We start from the raw sequence: 26,785 nt of genomic DNA on the forward strand, positions 1-26,785 counted from the left end.
GCCCGATGTGCTCTAGGAGAGCAGTGGTTGGTGCTCATAGCATGGCTGCAACCCCTTGGGCAGGAGTTGCAATAGCAGCACAGAGGGAGCTCTTTTTTCCAGCCAATTAGCAGGCACATAAGCCAGTGGCATTGGTTAGGCCAGTAGTTTTCACTGTTATCTTACTCCAGTCCAGCTATCTGTGTGCTCAGAGGAATATTTTTTTCACTGTCCTTGAAAGAGGAGAGCTCTCTGGGCAGTACCTAACACAATGGAGTGCTGACTCCCCCGCCCCCCCACAACAGGCTGGCTTCACTCTATGGCAGTGCAAAGCATTCACGATAAATGGCAGCTGTCTTTGGTACTGCAGACACTGCACCCCCAGCCCTTCCTTTCTTGAGCTGTCCCTTTGGCCTGAGTGCTCTCTAACGCCTAACGCCCAACTCTGCTGGTTATAGTCGGGAGAGACTCCATTTCATAAAAGGGTCTGGGCTTCTGGTACCTTATCATGTGTTTTAACAGTTAACCTGGAGTTTGTTGGGAAAGGCTTCTCTCCTTTCTACTCTCCCCACACTTTTCCAGGAGCTATGCTGTTGAGGGAGGCTATGTAGCAAGCTGGTACAAGCCCACGCACATGCTCAAGGGAGCTGGCATTATGTCAGCCACTCATCTCACTCGGGTGCATGAAAAACAGTGTGGCTGCCAGGTTTTGCACTTGTTAATCACTGCATTTCCCATCAGTCTCCTTCTACCCCACCAGCTGCTGCTGGGGAATTCCCACCTGCCAGTTCTCGCTCTCCATCAGCGCCTGCCCCTTCACCCCTGACTTTGGCTTCTTTCCCTTCCCTTCCCCAGGAGTGCCTGAACCCCTGGGATGTCTCTGTGACGTCTCAGCAGCTTGGCCTATGGCAGGGAAATTGAACCACCTGCATTTTTTAAATGCCCAGTTGCTTTTAACGGATGGGAGTGCAAATCCTGGTTACATCAAAGGTTTCCTAGCTGCGATGCCAGTGACTCACATAGGCCAAATCTGCTGGCTTCAGCAAAGACAAGTAGGAGCCAATAGCCCTCTCTGTCCTCTTCATTTTCTAAATTCATAGATGGTCAAATAGCATTTGAAAAAATCCATTTGCATTGAAAGTGAGGCCATTGTTTACAATGACAAACACTTGCATGTGTTTTCATTACTACCTGCAGTGACCTCGTGCACACTGTCTATGGGCTTAGCTGGGGCGGGCAATTGTTTTGGGCAGAGGGCCGCTTACTGAATTTTGGCAAACTCAAGGACCGCATGACAGGCAGCCAGGGACAGATAAATATTAATTTTCTAAATGTTTTAGGTGCCCCACGGGCCAGATAAAATGGCCTGGCAGGCCATATCCGGCCCACAGGCCACATTTTGCCCATGCCTGGGCTTAGCAGTATGATAGCAGAATGAGAATAGCCTTCTCTCATGCCCTGTTATGAGGCCTTCTTTAATAAAGGTGTGAGGTATCCAGACATTTAACAGTGGTCAGTGGGAAGGGAAGGGTTAGCTTTTATGCAGCCCTGGCTTGTAGTTCACAGCAGCTTCCCCACCCACTTAGGTATGTATGATGCTGTGAAGGAAACTGCATCAGAGCTTCCCAGAGCACTAGAGCTTTTTGCTGCTGTGTCACTTGTTCAAAGTAACACATTGTGGGGGAGGAAAGAAAGCCGAACCCAGGGACAACGCTTGGGTTCAGAGCAAGAAATGGGGGGGGGGGAACCCACCTCCCAAAATGTCAACGTTTTGGTGTTTTGAAAAAATGCAGATGGAATTGATAATCTCTATTCTAAATAAATCAAAATCAAAAGTGCACTTTGTTGGAAAATATTCCCTCACAAAAATTCAAGCAGAAAGTTTTCAGGCTAGCTTGTTCACGATGGGAGGATGGTGTGGATGGCCAAAGCATTACTCCATGTTACACACAATGAGTACACTCCTGTTATGCTATGCTTCTAGTATGCATCTCATGAGGTCCCTTCCAGCCCCTAATGTCTATGACGTCTATGAAAAGAACTTTAAAAAACCAACTTGAAGACACAATGGTGGAAGAAACAATCATCCACAGATTGGATTGTCTAGTATGGTCACAGGAGGGACTATGGATTCTTATCCCATTCCCTGGACTAGCTGTGACGTCTTATGTCATTTAATGTGCTGACTTCCTTGTTCATCTCCATTGATCTAATCAGCCCTTTTTACCTGTCCTAGCAGTGTCTCCTCCCCCATCCCTTTTCCTTCTGTATAAAACCCTCCATTCACAGCATCTGGCAAAGTAGGCTACCACCTGTGAAAGCTCATGCTTCTCTGAAGCCGTTCATCTCTAAGATGCCACCTTGCCCTGTCTTTGCCGGCAGTAGTGATGTGCACTTCTTCAGCACCCTCCCCTCAGAGATCTTTGGCAAACAGAAGCATGTTTAGCCTCCGAAAGCTAAAGACTGCCATTGTCATAGTATCTGGGTGAAGAATGAGGCCCAGACTATCTTGGGATACCTTTGCTCTTGTTATATAGGACTGTCCCCTAAGGGCAGTTCTTGTGGCATGCAGCCATGATGTCATGTCCATGGCCATCTTAGAGGTCATTGTCAGAGCAGGGCATAGCATTTGGCCCCTGTGACTTCCTGCCTTGTGCTTTCAGAAGGAACTTCTTTCTTTTATGACCAAGTGCCTGCAGCTTCTAAACTTCCAGTCCCAAAAATGTACTGTCTGAAAAGCCAATTAAGATTGCTAAGTGACCACCTACCACTGGGCCCTAGGTCTTGAAAACAGAAAAATTACAGTCTTAGGGCACCATCAATCTTATTCTGCCCACTTAATAGAAGCCATGTCTGTATCAGTGCTAAAGAAGTGCATATTTAATTGGATCTGTCACTTTCCTTTTGCATGAATCATGCATGACTCGCAACACTATGCACTCACTGAACAGTTACATCTTTTCTGCAAAAGAGCCTTGGTCTGAAAACTTCCTGTTACTGATAGTGGTTCAGCTCCATTGGAAACCCTTCTTTAGAAGCATCATGTAGCTGAACGCCATCTCAGAACAAGTCAGGTTTACCCAGTGCTAAATAGCCTGATGGCAGCTGGCACCTGTCTACGCTGTCTTGCAGTGTTGCCTACTCTAGGGCGGCTAAGCTGATGTTAGCAGAGGTATAACTGCCCGGCACTGTGCCCCAGGCAGTGGTGGCTCATGGGGAGGGAGCAGTGCGTGGAGGTTTGCTGCTGCATGGGGAGATGTTACCTCATATTTTGCAGGTAATGTGTGTGTTAAATGGTCATTTAAACACTGATTTTCATTGGCAAACAAAGAAAGCAACATCTACACCAGAGGACAGGATGGTAAGGCACCCCCTTAGCTCCATTTGGGTACTCCTCCCTGCCCCCCCCTCCCCATCACCTTAGGCATCACCCAGAGCTCATGCCCTGCTCATCCACCCATCATTAAGCTCTACCAGATACTAGTACCAAAGGGAAATGTCCCTAACATAGGTAGGACCAATGGGGAGCATGCATCCAGTGTAAAGGATAAATGGGAAGGGTGACGGTCTGTTTTAAATGATTCCGAGCACAAACCTGTGACTTACAGATTGTTAATGGCTGTAAGACAAGAAAGGCCCTACATTTCTGGGGAATAATAGCTCATCACTTTCTCTGCGTATTAAAATTGCTTGGCTTGCTGCCTAACAGGGGCATTAGTCACTCGCTCACAAATGTGCTGCCTGCTGCGTGTGTCATTGCTTATTACCTGACGGGGCGATCTGTGCATAAGGGAAGGTGATCAGAGTAGGTTGTTGCAGTGAAGGAGTTTCTGCTGCTCTGCCTCTGTCTGTAGATCCCATGCCAGGGGAAGGGGGCTCTGTTGTTGTGCAGTGAAACTGCAAAGCTGCCCTCTAGTATCTACAGGCTCATTTGTCTTTCTTTTGCTTCTATTAGCCTTTCAGAGGGGTGTTAAAGCAGCTTGAGGGAGGCTGGAGTTTCTGGTGGGGATGTCTGTGACATCAACTCGTGAGATGGATTTTTCAGTGGCATAATTCACAAGAGCCACGTAGACAGGGGACCATAGATGTTGGACTTGAACAGTACTTTATTGGAGCCATTTCATACCCCCTACCGCCATCATTCACATCCTGGGTTTATGCATCTCTGTTAAGGTAGAAAAGCAAGCACAACGTGCTTAGAGGAAATGGAGATCCTCCACTGAAGAAAGCACTTGTTCATTAAGAAAGAAGAAAGAAGCTTGTAAAGTAGCCCTGGCAGCCATAAAGAGATTGATGGCCTCCCATGCTCTGCTCCCTACATGCTCCATTCATGACACCAGCTGAGGTGGACAGTGCTCCTCTTCACCATGCAGTGGGGAGGTGGTTAACAGCATTGCCATTTATTGTCGTCTTTAGATGCCAAAGTTAGGGTTTCCCAGATTGTGAAGGGGCAACTGACACCTCCCACAGGGGTTATCGCAGAGTCTCTGCAGACTCATGGAGGCATCACTGCATTGGTTTACTCATGTTCTTGCTTTAAAAGCTGTCTTTGGCACCAGAGTATTCAAGGCTTGTTTCTGGTTTTTTGTTTTTGTTTTTAAACAAACTTGAGACTCTTGAGCACAAAACACAGCTGTGGGGAAGAGACCCCCACTGTGAGATGGCTTATCTACCCCCAAAGCATTTGGCCCACCTTGCTATTCAACTCTACCTAATGCAGAATTAAAACTAACACTTTCCTCAGTGCCAGAGACTCACAGGCTCTCAGTGGCTGAAGGCAGTTTTGAGAAGTTCAGTTGCACTTTTACATCTACTTCCTTTTAGTCCTAGAAGTACCGGATAATTGCCCCGCAGCACCACCCACCATCCTGTTGGCTTCTCCGAATGCCAGTTTCTCTCCTTCTCACAGCTCCCTCCACATCCAGCTCCTTTGGAAAAGCTCTGGATGACTCATTAGGAAAAGAAAAGCTCTTCTGTGTCACCGGAACCAGTCTTGGGGATCTAATAGAGAATTTGATAAGTAGAGCATAGCCAAGCAAATCCTACAGCAATGCCTAGCTCTTGTATGGCACTTTTCACCTCCATATGCTTTAGGCTGAAGATGGGTATCATTTTGCACTGCACAGTAAAGTGTATTTAGGAAAGCACATGATGAGACACAGCTCAGGGGGCTGCAAGTGAGATCTCTGGGTTTTAGTGCATCTCTGACATCGAGGAGAAGGTGCCTGGAGTAGATTATGGATGGCTGGCCATCAGCTGCATTTAAATCTTTCATAAGATGAGAGCTCCCTGAGATGCCCAAGGGCATGGGTTTAGTGGGCCACGAGTGCGTGCCCATGAAAGCTATGGGAGTGGCCCCAGGCTGGAATGCAGCTTGGTGAGCTTGTTCGTCCACAGCCCTGCTTCTGCCTCATGCCTGGTATGTTTGTTTGTTTGCAGTTATGTTTCGCCTGTATGATACAGATGGCAACGGCCTTCTGGACAACTCGGTAAGTCTTCCCCAAGGACCTTGTCTGATAGAGAGATCTTCTTGAGCCCATCTCTCCTGACATAGGAGGACACCTACAGGCACCTGCCCAGCTCAGGCATGGTCATCAAGTGTGAGCAAGGGCAGCACCTGAGCCTATGAGTCATTCAGAGAAACTCTGGCAATTTCCAGCCCCATTGTCCAAGCAGGCCATTGCATGCTGGTTGTCTTGGGCTCAGTCAAGGGACATATTAGATCAACTTGAGATTATCTGTGGGACACTCAGCCAGAGAGCACACTTGCAGTGGTGTGCAACAGGCATCTGTACAAATCACACTGTCTCACATAGAGACCTGTAATTCATCACATCAACCCACAGATACATGGAGGGAATTGCATGAGTGGAAAACACCTGAGATGTTGCCTTAGATCTGTGCTGGCCATTCAGCCCCGCAATTCAGGGCATGAAGGCAAGTCACCACCTCCTGACCAGGCTGCAGTCACTTTGCAAAAGAGGCTTCCTGAATCCAAACACTGTCAGAACCTCACCTGAAAGGCAATCTCTGTATTGACTCTCTCAGCTGCTTCTAGCTCAGCCAGCTTGTTTCTAGGCAAGAAACTAGGGTGGTTTCCTCCAGATCACTGGGTACATCACCATGTGTGCACTCTCCATTCAAGCCTCTCGTTGGAGCTAATTTACGTCTATGACAGAGCTATTTCATTCAGAAGTAGCTCTGCATGGTACCATGTAGGTACAGAGAGAGGTAGTTAGCTATGTTTGTCTGAAGTCAGTCAGAAGGCAGGGTATATATAGACTAACTAAATTAGACAGACAGACAGACAGACAGACAGACAGAGACAGAGAACAAATGCACAAACTTTTGTGATCCCAAGTTCACTTCACCATATAATATTCCTTCACCAAGCAAAAACTGCTATTATACTGCTCATGTTCATTTGAGTCCTTCTGGGGACATTTTTTTCTGCCCTTTCCCTCCTGTTTCTCTGGGGACAAATTATAATTCACTTACTCATGTTGAACTCTGGTTCACCTCAGGGGTAGATATTGAAGCAGGGCATCCAGTTCTCTGGGCAGTATTTGGAGGCAGGGGCAGAAATTGTTCCAAAACCTAGTAAAAAAATAACTTTCCCACAGAACTGGGAAATCCACTCTTTGATTTTACTTTTTTAAATCATTTGGAGCAGCTGCTACTGAGTATCACCATCATTTTCCCATCAAAGTATTTCCTGTGCTGTGAGAGAGAGAAAAAGTGGTAAGGTGTCACACAAAGAGGAGATGTATTGGTTTAAAAAGCACAAAAAAAAAATGTCAAGGCACAGTAGTCTTGATTTAATAATTAAAAAAAAAAAAGTTAGACTAGTCCAACCAGTCTACAAGGTCATGTTACGTTAGTGGTAGTGTGTGTATGAAAGGTCACAAGCTGGCAGAGGGTAGATACAGACTAGACATCAGGAGGCGCTACTTCATTGTCAGGGCAGCTAGGATCTGGAACCAACTTCCAAGCAAAGGGGTGCTGGCTCCTACCTTGGGGGTCTTTAAGAGGAGGCTGGATGAATACCTTGCTGGGGTCATTTGACCCCAGTATTCTTTCCTGCCATGGCAGGGGGTCGGACTTGATGATCTGCTCAGGTCCCTTCTGACCCTACTAACTATGAAACTATGAAAGACCATTAACATAGCACAACAGAAAGTAAAGTGAAAAATCAAGAACAAATTTCAAAATACCAGAATCAAGTTTCCGTCCAGGAAAAAAAAATCATGTTTTTTCACATTTATTCTGTGTCAGTTTTTAGGGTTATTGAGACAGTTTAGGGTAAATACAGACATTCAGGAAGGTTAGATCACGTTAAAAATGGCCACGTGATCTAACTTAGTCCCCCCAGGTGTGGACCTTACACTTAGATCCCTAGTTAGGTAGATCTAAATGCAAACAGTATAGAAGTTCAGGGGTGTGAACTGTACAGAAGTGACAATTTTCACATGATCAGGCCTCAGAAAGCAGTCTATAGCTGGTGATTGAACACAAGTTCACAGCTGTAGACAGCTTCAAAATGGTGGATTGGAAGAAAATCTGCCCCCCTCATTGCATGAGGGTTCAGATGAAGACATTTCAAAACAGAGTGTCTTCTGTAACTTGTCTGCCTGCCTGCAAGCCTTGAGCTGTTTTCAGAATAGGAGCGGGGAAAGAGAGCAGAGGGAGTTTGGTTTGGAGTTTTTTTTTCAACCCCTGCTGGAGGATGGGGAAGGGTGTTTGAAGCTGCTCTCCCTGAGCTGGGGGAACTCCAATTCACCCACTCCACTGTCCAGTGCCGGTTGGGGAACACCTAGAACAAGCTCCCTCTGCTCCCTTCCCCCCAATTCAGAAACAGGGAGAGGCTGGGAGAAAGGAGAACACTTCCTGCAAAGCCTTTTCAGTTACAGCGGGGAGCTGCACATCTGTCTGTGCCCCAGGATGGTTAGATCAGTCTAAAAATGGGTGAACCAATCTAAGTCTGGAAGAAGGCCAATGTGGTGCCTATCTTCAAGAAAGGGAGGAAAGTGGATCTGGCTAACTATAGGCCCATCAGCCTGACTTCTATCCCAGGGAAGATCTTAGAAAAGTTTATTAAGGAGGCCATCCTTAATGGACTGGCCGATGCCAACATCTTAAGGGATAGCCAGCTTGGGTTTGTTGCGGGTAGGTCTTGCTTGACCAATCTCATTTCCTTCTACGACCAGGTGACCTATCACCTGGACAAGGGAGAAGAGATTGATGTCATATATCTTGACTACAAAAAAGCCTTTGACCTGGTTTCCCATAATCACCTCTTAGAGAAACTGGCCAATTGTCGCCTTGGGTCCTCCACGATCCACTGGCTGGAAAACTGGCTCTGGGGTCGGACCCAGAGGGTAGTAATTGATGGAAGTCACTCATCATGGTGTCCTGTGACCAGTGGTGTCCCCCAAGGCTCTGTCCTTGGACCCATATTGTTCAACATCTTCATTAATGATGTGGACACTGGAGTCAGAAGCGGACTGGCCAAGTTCGCTGATGACACCAAACTTTGGGGAAAAGCATCCGCACCAGAAGACAGGCGGGTGATCCAGGCTGACCTGGACAGGCTCAGCAAGTGGGCGGACGAGAATCTGATGGTGTTTAACGCCGATAAATGCAAGGTTCTCCACCTTGGGAAGAAAAACCCGCAGCATCCTTATAGGCTCAGCAGTGCTATGTTGGCCAGCACTATGCAAGAAAGAGACTTTGGGGTCATCATTGACCACAAGATGAACATGAGCCTGCAATGCGATGCTGCGGCTAGTAAAGCGACCAAAACGCTGGCTTGCATCCATAGATGCTTCTCAAGCAAATCCCGGGACGTCATTCTCCCCTTGTACTCGGCCTTAGTGAGGCCGCAGCTGGAGTACTGCGTCCAGTTTTGGGCTCCACAATTCAAAAAGGATGTGGAGAAGCTTGAGAGAGTCCAGAGAAGAGCCACATGCATGATCAGAGGTCAGGGAAGCAGACCCTACGATGACAGGCTGAGAGCCCTGGGGCTCTTTAACCTGGAAAAGCGCAGGCTCAGGGGTGATCTGATGGCCACCTACAAGTTTATCAGGGGTGACCACCAGTATCTGGGGGAACATTTGTTCACCAGAGCGCCCCAAGGGATGACGACTAGGTCGAATGGTCATAAACTACTACAAGACCGTTTCAGGCTGGACATAAGGAAGAATTTCTTTACTGTCCGAGCCCCCAAGGTCTGGAACAGCCTGCCACCGGAGGTGGTTCAAGCGCCCACATTGAACACCTTCAAGAGCAAACTGGATGCTCATCTTGCTGGGATCCTATGAACCCGGCTGACTTCCTGCGCTTTGGGCAGGGGGCTGGACTCGATGATCTTCCGAGGTCCCTTCCAGCACTAATGTCTATGAAATCTATGAAAGTTAACTATTCCTCCAAGGTAATCTAACTTAATTGGGTCTGGCGAGACTGATGTAAGTAAACATTTGTACAGTTCCGGGCCCAGCCCTGGGGCTGGGAAAAGCCCAGCCACTGGTCCCAGCCTTGGCCCTGCACTTTTCCTACCACCCCCTCACCCTGACACCCAGCTATTTTTAGTCCCCTGGCCCTTTGCCCCACCCCAAAATGGACAGCCCTCATCCTGCAACCCATGGACCAGCCTGCCCACCCCCCACACAACCTGCTAGCACCCCTGATCCTGCCAAATCCTCTAACTCCGCTGGTGCCCTCTGATCCCTCCAACTCCCCCATTAGCGCTGCTCCCCTCCCCCATCTCAACTTAACTTGGATGGGATGTCCATTTTTTAACTCAATCTAACCTCTTTCTTACCTCTCTGAGTGTCTGTACTTACCCTTTGTGAAGAAAAATCAGTTTCAGGAAAACAGCTTTTTCCAAAGAAAACTGTTTTTCATCCAGATGTTCCAACCAGCTGAAATGTGGCTGCCTGTATTAAAGGTGTTTCCCCACCAGACCTGTAACCTCAGTGTCCACACTTTAGTTTGTATATGGTTTGGTTTGAGGTCTCTTCCACCTTGTGTCTATGTGAATAGCCTATGCCATGAGTTGTACATGCTTGTAGTACTGTCAGATGTTGGTTGAGGGACATCTCTGATTGTCTCTGTTTCCTTGTTTGTCTCCTCTCTGGGCTCAGGAGCTGGATCGAATCATAAATCAGATGGTGCATGTAGCAGAATACCTGGAGTGGGACTCAACAGAGTTAAAACCAGTAAGTTACAGCAGAGCCTGTGGCCTCTGTCAAGCATGTGACAATTGTTAGAGGAGATGAAGTTGAAAAGACTGAGGTGACCATTTTGGCAGCTGCTTATGCTGCAAGGGCAGCTCTAAAAGTTGTTCTTTCTGAAGACACAGCACAGCTCAGGAAGGTAAAATTGAGGCATCTAATCAGGGGCTTTGTTATCCAGGGGCAATGTTGCTTATTCTGGCTTTTTAATGTTGCGGCTAGCTGCTATAGAGATAGAATCATAGTAAATTACTGTTGGAAGGGACCTTCGAAGGCCACATCTAGTCCAATCACCTGCTCAAAGTAGGACCAGCCCCAACTAGATCATCCCAGCCAAGGCTTTGTCGAGCCAGGTCTTAAAAACCTCGAAGGAGGGAGATTCCACAACCTCCCTGCGTAACCTGTTCCAGTGCTTTACTACCCTCCTCATGAGAGAGTTTTCCTAATATCTAATCTAAACTTCCCTTGCTGCAGCTTGAGCCCATTGCTCCTTGTTCTGCCATCTGCCACCACTGAGAACCGTCCAGCCCCGTCCTCTTTGGAACCCCCCTGCAGGGAGCTGAAGACTGCTATTAAATCCCACCTCAGTCTTCTCTTCTTCAGACTAAATAAGCCTATACACAGAGATAGTCCCAAAGAGAGGGGAGCTGGGACCTGAGATGAGGAAAAAACAGTGCTAGATTCATTCTGAAGAGACAGAGCTCCTCCGTTCATGCCTCTGCCCTTTTAATAATAAGGGTTGTTAAAAAAAGAGGTGATGGTGGAGACCTTCCAGAATAGTTAGGGAGGAGAGGCCAGGTGTAAGCAGCAGGGTAGAAGCTGGGTGGGAAAATGCTGTGGGGTATGAAGGGCACAGGGCTGCAGTCAGAGATCTGTGCTGGCCTCTGGGCACTGGAAATGGCATCAGCCTTGCCCTGTTCATTGCCTAGGTTTTCAGTTCTTCACATAAATGCTCTGACTTGCCATCCTGAGGCACCCCAGTGAATAGCTTCAGTAAGACTGCATGGTGACTCCTGGGGCTCTTGTTTCTTCCAGATTTTGAAGGAGATGATGGAGGAAATTGACTATGATCATGATGGGACTGTGACGCTGGAAGAGTGGATCCGGGGTGGAATGACCACCATCCCCTTGCTGGTCTTGTTGGGGATGGAGACGGTGAGTGCCCAGCATAGAGATCAGGTACTAGATGTACAGTCCTTGGAGATTGGGTGTTCCTCACTGCAGCCCACTTGGGAAAAGGAGCTTATCCTTCCCCTAGGGGCTCTTCCAGGTGCGATGTCCCAAAGTAGCAACACAAAGGGAAGTTTGGCTACCCAGCCCTGCTGGACACAGCCTAATTCTCTTTGCACCAAACCATGCACCCAACTCCAGAGCCCTGTGTACAACCAGAGTAGCACAAAATGGCTTTATGCAGTGGAGAGCAAGACCTGCAGATGGTGACGTTATCCCCATTGGGTGAGGAGCTCCTTGCACCCAGTGACCCCTCCAGAGCCCTATGTGTCCACACCTGCATTCATTCAATTCCTCTGTCCCTGTGTTGTGTGTGCCCCCTCACTGCTGCAGCAGCTGAGTTGTAGCCTGCCCTTTCTCTAGGAAAGCCCCCTCCATTTTCTGTCTGCACTGAACCTGATTATAGATACTTCTTTTGATTTCTAATGGAGATGCTGCATCGTCACACCCAAACAGGCTGACCGTAACTCAGGGCCGCAGGTAACTGTTCACAAGAGCAAAGGGAGAGGGAGAAAGGTGAGATGTCGGGTGCAGCTGCTGGAGAGTTCAGTGGGTAACATAGTACCACAAGAGGGTGCCACAGCCTCAAAAACCCAGCACCCAGAGCCCTGCTCTTCCCATGCTGCTGCTTCAGCAAAAAGGTTAGCAGGCTGTGGGGAAGTGTAAATGCCAACCAGAGAGCCATCATATTATAAGCTATAAGTCAACTCTGACTGCGGGGAAGAATAAATAGAAGCCTCCTTTAAAGAGGACATCTGTCAGGTCATTTGACATGTTTCCAGACTTAGTGAAGGATTACTTGGACTCCTGGGCTACCCACCAAACAGCCAAAGGGTGCACGCCAGGGGCCAGCCTCCCAGCTCATGTGAATCAATTTCTGGTAGAACCAGAGCATTGGGCCCCTACTGCAGAGCAGGCCCAGGAGAGGCACCTGTCTCATAAAGACATGTCTGCAGAATCTTTTAAGTCCCAATTCAAGGTCAAGGAACGTTCGCACAGTGTAAATTACAGCTCAGATGCATTTGCTAGTGTGAGACCAGAATTATCATCAGGGAGGAGTATTGCCCCAAGCTTTTCAAAACAGTTCTGTCTTCACTTGTTTGCTGAGGGTTGCATTCAGGCTCTTGGTTCCTGTGTGTTCTCAGCTGCAGTCTGATGACGCTTCTCCAAGTGCTGGCGGTATCATTAGTTCTAAGGTAAAACTCTAAGACACACAGGGCCAGCACAGATAACACATTTACACTTCCATTGGTTTTAGACACTGATGTAAAGTACACCAGGTTCCCAGAGCGCACAAAACAGCTATTCTGGGTGGCAGGGAGCAAGTAACAGTCTGTTTGTCATGCACTAACTGCTACCCCAGGATAAGGTGTGGACAGATGGCACCAACGCTGGCGTGATTTACACCAGTGGAGTTTTACCGCTGCTATTTTTCCTGGAGTATGTCCACACAGGATCTGAGTAGGTTACACTGGTCATGGGGCTGTATATCGTCAGTCCACTTCTTTTTTACATTGATTTATACAAGGCCTGTATTCAGACTCACTGAGATGCAGAATTAGGCCTTGAAAAATCAAAGTTCATTCAGTTGACTTTTTAAAATGTATTAATTTCAAAGTTGTAAGTTTCTTTCTTGCCCAGGGATTTCCAGTAGCCCAGGGCTGTTTGGTATGTTGTGTCCTAGGGTTTTATTATTAATGTGAGAGGTAGCTAAAACATTAGATTCCAGGTCCATGCCCAGGATTCGCCAAGTGGTAAAGCAGAAAGAACAGAATTAGGCTGGTTTTGAAGAGATGTTAGCCCAAATATTCAGGCTTCTGTGGGTTCATTCTAAGGAGGTCCTTTATATATAAGGGCTCTATTAGGCCTGAATCCATTCTAGCAAAAATTGCTATCGTTGTTTGTTTGAATTCTTAAACACATTCCCTTCAGCTGTGTTGGCCCTCATTCCTGTGTTTGCCTTCTGCATAGGGTCAAGTGAACAAGCTTACCGGTGGGAAGGTTCAAGGAAACGGGGCTTTTTAAGTGACTGTTGGAAAGTGCTTGTGCCTTAAACTCAGCTCCAAGAGATACGCTTATCCAATTGGGAAACACCAATTTATCCTGCAAACCATCTAGAGTCAGCACAGCTTGAATGTTTGACAAACTTTGAGCCAGCCAGAGAGGGAAGGATTGGCTTTAACTGTTCAGCAAATAAAGTCCAGAAAATGATAAGCTACTTGTAGACATCTGGTAAACAGAGAGTGGTAGAGTGAAATGAATGGTTTGTTAAACTCAGGGTGTGGGGGTGAGTGTGTGTGAGTGTGTGTGTGTGTGTGGGTGTGCGGGACAGTGGAAATAATGAAATAATGTGTGTGTGAGAGAGAGGCTGTCTAAGAAATTTCCCTTTAAGTCTCAGGATTACTAGCATGCCCAGAATTTCCAACCAGAATTTTTGCAACCCCAGATAAGAAGCAGAGTTGGTTCAGAGTTTTCTTACTCTACCAACATATTAAGAAGCTCAGTTAGCACTGGGTGTTGTTGTGCATGTCTGAGGCAAAGGCCTAATCACCTGGTTCTGGGCTGGCGGCAGTGGCTAGGTCAGTAGCAGCAGTGAGTGCTGCTATTGCACCCCCTCTAAGTAAGCAGTCAGGCTGGTGCCCTGGTGTCCCACCCATAGTTGTACTACTGGTCTGCAGCATGTTTTCTCCCCTCCTAAGCCGTCTCTAATAAGCATGTACCAAGCTGCAGCATCTCCAGCAACTGGGGGGAACCAACAGATCATAAAGATAGGCATGAAGTATTGCCTATAGGTAACAGTTTCATCTGCATATCTCTCAGTCCTGAGTACCTGGATTAGGAGAGCAACATGGAGGGAGCCAGTAAGGGTGGGGTAGGGCTTGACTAGCTGGGTGGGTGTGGCACTCCACCAAGAAATAATCCCCACCCACTTGCATACCCCCCAGCCTGTAAGTTGGGAAGATGATGGTCCCATGATCCCATTAGTCTGTGGTTCACCCAGGAAAGGTTTGGAGGATGGGAGTGAAGTGGGAAAGAATCAAATGTAACCAAGTTGTTTTCCTCAACTAAGTAATTAAGAAAGCTTGCGCTGCTCTGCCTACAGAGTAATAGACAGATGCAAGACAGAGACACATAAGGCACAGACAGAAGTGACAGTTTGCACCTGATCTGGCCCCTGAAAGTGCTCTACAGCCATGACCAAATGCATGGCTGGAGAACGCTTTAAAAGGGCCTAACCTCATGACAACCTGAACCCTCATTACATAAGTGTTCAGATCAAGATGCTCCGAAGTGGAGCATATTCATTAACTTCTGTCTGTGGATGCCAGGAGCAGGGCTCAGCTGTCGCAGCCCAGCACTGCTCCTGGTGCCGTTTTCAGAATGGAAGAGGGGTAGGAAGCAGAAGAAGCCCATTCTGGGGAGTGCCCCACCATGCAGAAGGGTGTGGAAACCCCAGAATTGGACCCCCGTCCCCTGCCTTCTCCCCCTTCCATCCTGAGACAGAATGGGAGCTGTGGAAGGCAGGGCAGAGCTAGGGGAAGAGGCTACAGAGACACAGCCTCTCTCCCTGGATCGGCTCCAAATTGGAAAGTGATCACCCAGCCTCCCAACCCAACAGTGAACGTCTGTTGGATCAGGAGGATCAGTTTAACTCAGGGGTGGGCAAATTCAGCCTGTGGGCCAGATGCGGCCTGCCAGGCCATTCCATCCAGCCCGGGGGACCCCTAAAAAATTTAGAAAATTAATATTCATCTGCCCCTGGCTGCCTGTCATGTGGCCCTCGATGGCTTGCCAAAACTCAGTAAGTGGCCCTCCACCCAGAATAATTGCCCGCCCTGGTCTAACTCATGGCGCTTTCTGTGACGCACCTAATAGGTGGAGCAGGGATCCAGCCCTAAGCTTGCATTTTTAAAATCTATTATCTCTAGCCCTCCTGGATGTGACGAGATCCCTGAGAATGTACAAGTGTAGCGGATGCAGTGGTGTCTACCTCAGCCTGCAGTGATAGCCCTGAGAAGCCCCATCCAGTGCAGTGATGCTCAGCCACAGTGTGGGAACATGAGATCCTTTTAAGGGTGTTGCACAGCACAGTTAAGTGAACAAACACTTAGCATGATTCACAAGGTAAATCTGGAGATTTCAAATAGGTATCCAGCGTGTCCAAAGCATTCTGCACTGTTGTGGCCTTTCTGAGTTGAATTATAGCTCTATTTTTTTGTAGTAAAAAATTAAGTGAAAGCTTAGAGATGGCACTTTTCTGAGAGGTACCTTGAGTCTAACAAGGGGTGCCTTGAGTCTAGAAAGGTTGAAAACTACTGCATTGTGGTCTCCAACCCAGCTCTTGGAGCCCTCCAGCTTTCCCTGTTGAATGCTTGACTGTGTCTATGGTCCAGTGGTGTGGTGTCAATACAGAACCCTGCTGCATGTTCACAACTGAAATTATGGAGGAAGGTTCAAATATATCAAATTCAGTTTCCAGAGAACCAGCTCCTGGTTCCTGTGCTGACCAGGCCCTTCAGGCCAACTCCTTTTCTGCTGATTACCTGCCTAAATGTAATGCTTTTCCACCCCACCTGCATCCCTGGAAAGCTGTTAATGTTTCTGCTGTTGTAATGCACCATCACTTTGGCCTTCAGGCTAAGTCACAAAAAGCAGTAAGCAGGAGGGGTCACTCCACCCACTTTTTCCATTAATGTTTTTTCAGGAGCTTGGGAAGGGGAAAATAGGTCCACTTGAGCATCTAATAGGTGGACTAGGATCTAGCTCTTAGCTTCTATTAACCAGAGTTGAAAACCATGGGCTGGATTCTCAACATAAAGCTGGGTCATTCAGGTCCCTGGTGTGTCCTCAAATAGACTGAGCTCTATGACATCTAGGATTGATTTAGCAGGGTAGGAAGCTAGGGCTGGTTCAGTTTCACATCAACACCTTTGGATGCTTTTATTCATCCTGTCATTGATACATGAGCTGAGAAATGAAAATATATCTGAAGAGTTCAGGAGGGGCCACTCCTGCTTGAGTCCTAGAGAATTGAGTGTTTGTAATTATAGGCAGGATCTCTGCTGTCTCCAGACAAATTAGGAGAATGATTTACTTGGGCTGCTGGGAGCAGATATCAGTAGCACGCACTTATGCATTTAAAATGGATGAGAATGTTAGGAAAGAGGATGAATTGTCATGAAGAAGCTGACGCTCTTGAAAGAGAGTGCCAGCATATACAAACCACCTGTATCTGATATACAGCAAGTATATCAGCAAGTAGACATTGATTTGGTACAAAACAAGGTCTCTAGCCAAAATGAAGAGGTCCTTAGCATACAACTAAGAGTGGCTAGAGGCGAGAATGTCCTCATAGCCAAATAAGACTACCTAAGGGGTTCTTCTGACCAAAGACTGCTGGTGCTAGCAGATCCTACTGCAGTTAATAGCAAAAAGGCCAAAACAAATCATTGTCTTGTAAGAACAAACCAGCTGAAGGCAGTATCATTCTTGCTGTGATACCTGGGAAAAGTATGCATTACTCTGAGTGCACTAGCTCTCCTGGTGCTGATGGAACAACTTCAGTGCTCAGTATTAAAATATACTCATAAATAACCCTCCTCCTGTAAAAGGTCTTAGACACCTAAGGGTAAACTTATTCTACCCTTCTCAAGTCCCTGAAACTGTTAACCTGGCTACTTTTGTGGCATGCTCACCTTTGCCATAAGACTAAGTCGCAGAAAGCAGGCAGGACACTCTTGCCTTTTGCATTCATCATTTCTGAGGGACTTGGGCAGAGTGGAATAGCATCCCATTTATGCAGCTGAATCCACTTAAACATCTAATAGGTGCAATGGGATCTGGCTCCAAGTGCTTTGGCCTAAGGAAATCAGTAAAGTCTCCACTGCTGCATGTTTCTTCATCACTCACTGGCACCGCAGCTGATTGGCAGTGCCCATTCATCCTTAAAATCGTAGAAAATGAGGGCTGGAAGGGACCACAGGAGGTCGCATCTAGTTCAACCCCCTGCTCAAAGCAGGACCAGCCCCAACTAGATCATCCAGCCAAGGCTTTGTCTAGCTGGGTCTTAAAAACCTCCAAGGATGGAGATTCCACCACCTCTCTGGGTAATCTATTTCAGTGTTTTACTACCCTGCTAGTGAGAAAGTTTGTCCTAATATCTAACCTCAATTTCCTTTGCTGCAACTTAAGCCCACTGCTCCTTGTTCTGTTGTCTGTCACCTCTAACAGCTTAGCTGCATCCTCTTTGGAACCACCCTGCAGGGAGTTGAAGGCTGTGATTCAGTCCCCCCTCTGTCTCCTCTGCTTCAGATTAAATAAGCCCAGTTCCCTCAACCTTGCCTCACATGTGCCTTAGCTGTGCCCCAGACCTCAAACCATTTTTGTTTCCTTCTGTTGGACTTTCTCCAATTTGTCCACATCCCTTCTGGGTTAGTTCTGTTATGGACATATCTGCTTGATCCAAAGGGGACCCAATGAAGTCAGAATAAGTTTTCCTACTGAAGTCATTAGGATCTGGGCTTGGCCCTCAATGGTCTTTGAGCTTGTGAAGTTTTATGAATGAACAACTTGTTATGTGAGGGTATTGATTGCACAGTAGTGTAGGTTTACATATATGCTTGTAGATGCTGTGAATTTCCACTGCTGGCCAGATTCACTCTGTTGAGTAAGTGCTAGCACCCAGTGGGGTTCTTTGGACTGAGCAGTGCACAGGGCAGCAAATCTCAGAGCTTTAGGGCTCATGGCACACCTACTCTGCATCAGGTGGTGCAAGGGAGCACAGCTGTGAAAAAACCACCCTACCCACTCATGCTGTTCCCTTTGAGGAAGCCAGATGTCAGGGCCAGGCTCTATTTCACCTATTAAATGTGTAAGTGGATGCAAGTATGAAAGCGTGACCCTATTCCATTGTGCTTGAAGTCCTGAAAAGCTGTTAATGAAGAAGGTGTTTGGGTCCTCCACTTCTTTGCTGCTTTTTTAAGCTTAGGGATAGGATGATGGTGTCTTACAAAATGAGATGCATTAATGGACTGGCAGTGCCCTCATCTCCCCTGCTTTTCCTACAGTCTGTTATGTGCTGTTCCTAGCATTCTGAGTATTGTGCCCTGATCTTGTGGGTGAGAAGCTGAAGTGGCCATTTTGGGGATTCCATGCATGAACAATTGCCTGTGAATGCAGGGGACTGGAGCTGATGGCTCAGAAATGAAGGCTCCTTCCAGTCTGATGTTCTCACACTGTCCCCATGGACTGGACTCTGTTTGCTGAACTTTCTAAAGGCTCAACACTGAACCTTGGCCTTGGACTTTAAAGATTCTTGTGAGAGAAGGGCAAACCCTATGATGAATCAGGGTGGCAAGAGGTTCACAGTCAGTGTCCCACCCCACAGCACACACCAGCAGGATCCACTTTGTGGACACTGGGTGGGATCTGAAACAGATGCATGGAGTGGTACTGCCCTTTTCCATTCCATGCCATTATCATTATTGAAGTGAAGCCTAGGTCAGAGATGAATTTGGTTTCACACAGAGATGTGCTTTGGATCAAAATGATATCTTAAGAACGCACCTCTTCACTGATTTGCAACACAATCCCCATAGAACTCTGTTTTAGGATGACTGCAACCATCAGATGTCCACCCAGATTGGTGTCTTCCTGGGAAAACAGGGCGAGCCATTTTAATACTGTTATATAATGGCAGGTAGCGGCAACTTTAGCCAAGGAATGGTTTTTGACTTGAGCCCCAAATATAGCAGTCCATTCTCTGTCTCAGCCTGCTTGGTGCAGGCCTGGAGTTCTTGGGTTGATAAAATCAAGCTAATGAATACTCCCATTTTGCTCTGGGCATTGGATACGTTAATGCTTGCCTATCCATGCTTGCCTATCCAGCTAGAGACAAGCAAGAGCCGCTGCAGCCATTGTGCCTGGCTTAAGGTCGTAGTCCACTCCAAGCTCCTTCAGAATTTGCAGTTATTGCTTTTGTAGATGTAGCTAACTTAAAGGTCCTTTGAAAGTCAAGGCACTTGCTTTGAATTTTTGTGTTGTGAATTCTTGGCTGACTCGCTGTTATGCTTGGCTCTACTCAGCTTTTTTGGTATCACTTTCACTTTGCTAACAATAAGGGAGTGGTCTGTATCACAATCTAAACTGTGATAAGTGCAGATGGGTATTATACTGGCAGGTCTTTCCTCCTGGTGATCACGAGGTCTAATAGGTGCCAGTGGCCAGATAGTGGGTGTCTCCCTGAGAATTTTTGATGCTCTTTGCCTGAAAAGTGGGTGTTAGTGATACGCAGGTAGTTTAAGGTGCAGAGTCTGAGAAGACGTTAGACCCATTTTCATTAATTTTTCTGATGCCATGATGTCCCAGGCAGGTTGATCAAGAGTCATGATCTACGCCTACTCGAGCATTAAAGTCCCCTTGGAGGGGAAGCCTCTCATTTGATAGTAGGTGCTCAATGACTTGATGCAGGGCATTGTAGAAGTTATCCTTATCATCTGAACTTGCCTGTAATGTTGGTGCATAGGCGCTAATGTTGTCAACAAAATAGTCAGTTGGCTGTAGTCAGAGTGAGATGATGCAATCTGATGTCCCAGTGGGGTTCTCCATGGTTTTAAGCAACCTGTTGCAAACTGCAAATCTGACCCCATGTAGGTGAGTATCTTCTGCACTTCTGCCTTCCCAGAAAAAGGTGTAGTTGGCTTCACGAATGGAGCCTGAGTTGGTGAATCTTGTGTCCTGTAAGGCTGCAATGTTGATGTTAAGATTTTGCAGCCCTTGATCAATCAGTGAGGTCTTCCGGACGTTGTCCATCATCTGTAAATTGTCATTCATGCTAAGACACATGTTTTTGACATTCCAGCTTCCCAGCTGGAAGGTTTTAAGGTTTCTTTTCTTGTTGCCTGGTACTTGATTTGCCATCTGTTTTTCAACTTTTGGTCTAGCCCTACACACCAAATAAGGCAGGCAGACCATAGCAGATCAGCACCTTACCGGCTGGGGTCTGCTCAGCTTAAGGTGGGCAGTAGCTGACCAGTGGAACACAGTTGGTTCCACCCACCAATGAAGGTGACGCGTGGCACTCTACACCAATTGAGTTCAGCTTACAACCCATGACTGCCCCCTTCCATATTGTGTCCCTACAAGTAGCAAAGATGGAGTGTCCTCTCTATTCAGTTTTAACTGCAATGGCCTGGACAGTTGATATGGAGATGCTGAAGTTGTCCATATATCAATGTCCCCCTCTTAGCCTAGTTGGTTGATCCCAAAGGAAAGACAGAAGCCAATACATTTGGAGCCAGCTTGGCTGCAGGAGCTGCTGGTACAAAGAAGATCTTACTTCCATCCACCTCTCGGGGCTCCACTCCTAGATTAGGTGCCAACCAAGGCTGGAGAGCCCAGTCCACCCCGCCATGGAATCCTCCTTTTGGTGCCATTTCCTCCTCCCAAGGTACCCCGCTAGAGCGGGGTACTAGTACCCTGCTCTATGTTGCTCCTCCATCCAATGCCATTAGGACCATAGAGGTTGTTAAGCTATCTCCTGCCTCCTAGCTCTTGGCATTGACAGCTGTAGGTAGTACCATCTACTGTCATAATGGTAGCAGACCTAGCCTGGTCTGACCTGACTATACTCGCACACCTAATCAGTAAAGTGGAATCTGGCCCTTGGGAGTCTGTCTTTCTGAGTGGGTCGATCGGTAAGGTGGAGACAAGTCCCCTGTGCTGGGCCGGCCGTGAGGGTGTGCGGTTAATGCCTGCCTCGCTTCATGCAGCCTTGTGTGTGGAATGAGTGGAAGAAGCGGGAAATGGAAGAGGAATAAGCCAAGAAGCACAGAGTGTTTTAAAGGCAATAGCACTGCCACATAGAAAGCAGAAAAGGTGAACGGACTGAGAGACATGCCCTAGGTGTTACCAGAGGCAGGAATTTTAGCAGCCCTGGGTTTCATAAGGGAGAAGAATGAAGACAGAAGCCAGCCAGGTTGACTGCCCTTGGATCACCCTACACATGCCTTGCTTTTAATATACTTCCTCTAAAGCATCCATTGCTTATCAGCTGGATACAGGCCTGTTTGCTGGACAGAGACAGTGGGCCTAGGCCCACCAGGAAGCCATAAGTCTCCCTCAATTAGAGGGAGACCACTAAATGCCACTTAAGTCCTTGGGACAACAGAGAAAGAGACAGAAATGGGAGTGCAGGTCATAGGATAATAACTAGAGCTCCAAGAGGGGGACACCGAGCAGAGAACCCTGGCACCCACTGACCCTCAGTCCTATCTCAGGATAGGATCCTAGCTAAGATAGGCATGGATGAGCGAGAGGTAGACAGCCCCACCGTCATCCTGGTCAGATACAGGAGACAGGGCTAGATGAACCTGTGGTCCAATACACCCTGGCTGCCCTTGTGTTGTTACAAGGGTTAGAGCAGTGATTTCCAATCGGGGCATCCTGAATGGCCTTGAAGTGGCCACTGGGGGTTCCTTCTTGGCCTCCCCTGACCGACTGCTGCTGTGTTTTGCCTGCAGAATGTGAAGGATGATGGGCAGCATGCCTGGAGACTGAAGCACTTCAAGAAACCTGCCTACTGCAACTTCTGCCGCACCATACTCCTAGGAGTCCGGAAGCAGGGCCTGTGCTGTTCCTGTGAGTCCTGCACACACATCGGCATGCGACCCCTGTCCTTGCCCTGAGGCACAGACCTGGCCTCTCCCTTTCAGTATAGCGTAGTTGCCACCATGCTGGATGAGCCAGCCTGCCAGAGGCCATTCTTTAAACAAAGGAAGCCACATGTTGCCAGCTTTCTGGATTTAATGCATACCCCTGAAGCTGGGATATTCAGGGCTTGTCTATGTCATGGCAGCAGTGTGTCCTGGCCCAGAGAGCTCCAGCATGCCTCACCTGCCTGCTTCCTCATGCACAGTCCTAAACACAGATATCACTCAGGAAGGGCTGTACTGGGTGGGTTGGGGGAAGGGGGTGTTAGGGCACTCCAGGATGGGGAGAAGGACATTGCAGGTTTAACAGGGAGTGCAAACCCATCTAACTTGGAGGTGTCTCTACCCGTGCTGGAAATGAGCCAGCGAGGCCTTCCCAGTGGCTTCTGTTAAGCAGCTGGAGTCTGAGGTCTCAAGGACAGGCAAAGGGGGACACCTGGAGTGTCTTCACCGGGCTCTGAACTCTGCCTGCTTTAGCTGTTTATGCAGTACTGGTCCCCCGTCCGCCAGCAAAAGAGCACTGCTTCCATCTCCCTGGGGTGTCTTCCTGCAGGTTGTTTGATCTCCTAATTCCATCATTACAGGGACTTGTTCCTCCAATGGTTGAGCACATCTCAGGCAGGTTTGTGTGCCTCTGAATCCTCTGGCTTCAGGTGTGGTGTTGTTGGGTCAGGCTGGGAGTCAGCAGAGTTGGATAATGCTTGATGTTTCCCTAGAGGTGCCGGACATCTCACAGACACATGAGACAGCAGGCAGCCCACACTCTTATGTGGTGCCTGTGGTTGTTGGTGGCCCTTCCTCCACTGTAGCATAACTAGGGCAGGGCATATGGGGCAGCTTCCCTGGGCACTGACTTGGGGGGGGGGGAAGGGAATGACAACACTACTGCAGCACCCGCTGCATGATTGAGCTGGCCCCATGTGTCACAGCTGCCCTGTACACTGTTTTGCCTCTGCTCCTCTCAGCAGTTTTATGCTAGTCTGTGCATGGATTCATATCCTCCCAGCATTTTCATACATTTTTCTGATGCTATGATGTCCCAGGCAGGTTGGCCAAGAGTCATGATCTACGCCTACTCGAGCATTAAAGTCCCCTTGGAGGGGAAGCCTCTCATTTGATAGTAGGTGCTCAATGACTTGATGCAGGGGATTGTAGAAGTTATCTTTATCATCTGAACTTGCCTGTAATGTTGGTGCGTAGGCGCTAATGTTGTCAACAAAATAGTCAGTTGGCTGTAGTCAGAGTGAGATGATGCAATCTGATGTCCCAGTGGGGTTCTCCATGGTTTTGAGCAACCTGTTGCAAACTGCAAATCTGACCCCATGTAGGCGAGTATCTTCTGCACTTCTGCCTTCCCAGAAACAGGTGTAGTTGGCTTCATGAATGGAGGCTGAGTTGGCTAACCTTATCTCCTGTAAGGCTGCAGTGTTGATGTTACGTTTTTGCAGCTTTTGATCAATCAGTGCGGTCTTCCAGTCATTGTCCATCATCTGTAAATTGTCATTCATGTTAAGACACGTGGCTCTGACATTCCATTCCTTTGCCCATGCTGCAAGGCAGCTCTAAGGTGGGTGCCACGTGGCTGTGTGGAGAGTTTAGAGGTGACTTCTGTCTTCCTCTCCCTTGCAGTTTGTAAATATACTGTCCATGAAAGGTGCGTGTCCAAAGAAATCGCCTCCTGCATCAGCACTTATGTGAAATCCAAGAGAAACACAAATGTAAGTAGTGTGCTTGTGGGTCTCCACTGACTAGCTTCCATTGCAGGTCTGCTCATGCCAGAGCTATCTGTGCAATCCTTAGAGACCACAATGGGCCTGTCCTTGTGAGGGGGTCATTTCCTCCATTCTGTATCTGAGGCCTAGCAGCAGGAGATGAGTGAAGCTTTAGGAAGCCATGGTCTTCCTCAGTGGGGTTCTTAGCTGACCGGTGGCCAGTGGAGTTGCTTAAGATCTTGAAAGGCTCTCATCAGTGCTTAAGATCCTGAAAGGGGCTGAAAGGCTCACATCAGGTTTAGCACAGACTTCACCTTTGAAGGTCCAAACCCAGGCAGAATGAATAGTAGGGAGGGTGACTATGGAGCCAGGTGCCCACCAGCAGACTTACATATTGGAGCATCATTCCATGGAACCAGCCCCTGGCCACCACTGAGCTGTGGGGATTGTCTTTTCCTGTGGTTTGCTGTTTGCTTGAGGCTCCCCAAGCCTAGAGAACCTTGGGCTTTTCCTGTGGTGGGCAGGTGTGCCTCTGAGGAGCAGCTACATTTAGTAGGACAGCATCCACTGATGTCTGGGTTGCTCCCCACTTGTCTGCTGGGTAAAGCAGGCCAACATCCTCTAATGTCTAGGGAAAGGAGTAGTGGCAGCCTATCACACTGTCCAGAACCCTTTATCCCAAGTTTTCTAGTGTCCTCTGAGAGCTTTGGATTCATGGACTCCTCCAGGACACACACCATGCAATCTTGTACTGATATGTCCTCATTATTCTGTTTAGTCTGTCACACTTGCTCCTTAGGACATGATCTAAGCCCAAGACTGCAGTCCCCACCCATTCACTGCCACTCAGTGAGAGCACTCAGGGCCTGAGCTGGTACTGGGTACCAAGGGTGCCACAGGCTGGCCGTGCCCTCAGTCTGGGTGCATAGTGCCATCCCTCTTTCTTTTCTCTCCTGTGCTTTTAGGTGATGCAGCACACATGGATTGAGGGCAACTCCCCAGTCAAGTGTGACCGGTGCCACAAAAGTATCAAATGCTACCAGGGTATTACCGGGCTACACTGTGTATGGTGCCAAATCACAGTGAGTACGTGGAGTGGATGATGCGCGGGCTTTGCTGGCACCCAGGGGTTCTGGGGAGATTTTTTTTCATAGACATTAGGGCTGGAAGAGACCTCAGAAGATCACCAAGTCCTGCCCCAGATGGAAGGGCCCAGGTCATTAGGTTGCAAAGGCTTCTTTTTCTCAGTGACCTGCTTACATCCAGCTCTAGTCTGTATCATTCCAAAGCCTGTTGCCACTGGCAAGGAGGAGGCAAGCTTTTGGCCTCATGGATGTGACCTGGGTCAATCCAGTTCCTCATGGGCATGGGCCCATGTTATACAAACTGCTGTCATCTTGAGCTGGGAGTCTCCATTGAGAAGCCAGTGACGGGCTCATCATGGAACATACGTAACTTAGCTGCCACTGCAGTAGATCTGGGCCAGTGGAGGGACTAAAGAAGCTTTTGGTCCTGCATTTCTTCAGGCAGTGACCACTGGGCTCACTGCAACTGAAACAGGTGACTCTGAGGAAAGGCTTGTACAGTGGGAAGAGAATGAAGGCAACTGTCCCAGGGAACCCACATGCTTCTGCTGCCCCAGTGACACTTATAAAAGAAGGTCTGGCAGGTCCTGTGGCCTGATGCACCAATACTTGTGCCTGCAGCTATGTGCTGTGTGCACCCAAGATTAGAGATTTTGCTAACAGTTTCTGCATGCTGCTAACCAGGGTTGCACACCAAACCAGCATCATGTAGTGCAGTGTTGAACTGGTTGCCATTCCAGTTCCTCTCTCTGCTCTTGGTCTGAGGTGCCCGTGTCTGCAGCTAACTGAGTTGGTTGCACATCCAGCTGTAAACATTAGGAAGAGATATGCTGTTTCTTGGCTTACTCCCCCAAAACCTCATTCCCAGGGGGAAGAGACAATAGATGCTCCTAAAGAGTTTTAACTTTTTATTTACATAGGATTAAGCCTTTCAGATGATACCCTACATTATCAGTCTTTGTTGCTGAGAGAGCAAGGACTGAAACTAGTTTCCACACCACGACTTCTAAACTGGTATCTAGCTCTACCATGACCTCTTGAATAGTTGACTCCTATTATAGTAAAGCTTATGTGACCTCAGTGGCCTTCAGACCCCTGAAAAATATCCACATTCTTCCTTTGTGCAGAGCAGCCACATGGGGAAATAGTCCTGCTTCCTCAAGCACAAGGCACTAATACAAGCATCTGCACTGCGTGCCCCTTGTGGTAGGAGTTAATGCAGTCAGTTCTACACCCTCCCCTGGCCCTGGTGCCGGCCTCATTAAAACGCATGCAGGAACAAGCACACAAAGAAGAGAAAACTTACCTGCTGGTGCAGTGATTGGAGGTCTTTGACATGCGGTATGCCCATAAGCACTCCACTCTCCGCCCTCTGCCCCCTCAGTCAAGGATCCCGACTGCTGTGGGGATCACAGTGGGGAAGGGACTGGAGTGGCAACTTGGTTCCTCTCTGTCCTCTGTGCCCATGGCTGGGGCATGAGGGTGACTAGTTTAAATGCTCAGAGTTGCAAAGTCTCTGGCCTGGGTCCCTTGAAACGGGCACATCTGGAGGAGCTCCAGGTATCACACTGTGAGTAACTTTACCTTAGGCAGCACCAAAAAAGGCCTTGGCTTCTGCCTTTACAAGGGAGCACTGAGAGTCAGGGGTGTGGCAGGAGGCAAGATTCTCCCGTGGTTCTCCAGCCAGCTGTTGCCGGTGGGTTTCTTTGGGTGATAAATGAGCCGTGAGAGGTGCCCTTGGGAATGGTGGTGATGCTGGCACTCAGTCAGCTCCCTTGTACCAGGCTGGGATGTCACACTGCAAACTTCCTCCTGCATTAGTCCACCTAGAAAGGGAA

General features: G+C 48.1%; 1 protein-coding gene across 1 annotated transcript in view; it reads left to right on the forward strand.

Moving 5' to 3' along the window:
- The window catches only part of LOC102572496 (diacylglycerol kinase beta), a 138,436-nt gene that overhangs the window by 29,218 nt on the left and 82,433 nt on the right, over window positions 1-26,785 (forward strand). Inside the window, exons 7-12 of the mRNA XM_019489894.2 lie at window positions 5,419-5,468; window positions 10,122-10,196; window positions 11,247-11,366; window positions 21,962-22,079; window positions 23,780-23,868; window positions 24,828-24,944. Coding sequence (XP_019345439.1) covers window positions 5,419-5,468; window positions 10,122-10,196; window positions 11,247-11,366; window positions 21,962-22,079; window positions 23,780-23,868; window positions 24,828-24,944 — 569 coding nt within the window. The remainder of the gene's footprint in view (window positions 1-5,418; window positions 5,469-10,121; window positions 10,197-11,246; window positions 11,367-21,961; window positions 22,080-23,779; window positions 23,869-24,827; window positions 24,945-26,785) is intronic.

The sequence above is a fragment of the Alligator mississippiensis genome, chromosome 7, assembly GCF_030867095.1.
Source record: "Alligator mississippiensis isolate rAllMis1 chromosome 7, rAllMis1, whole genome shotgun sequence".
NCBI classification, from domain to species: domain Eukaryota; kingdom Metazoa; phylum Chordata; order Crocodylia; family Alligatoridae; genus Alligator; species Alligator mississippiensis.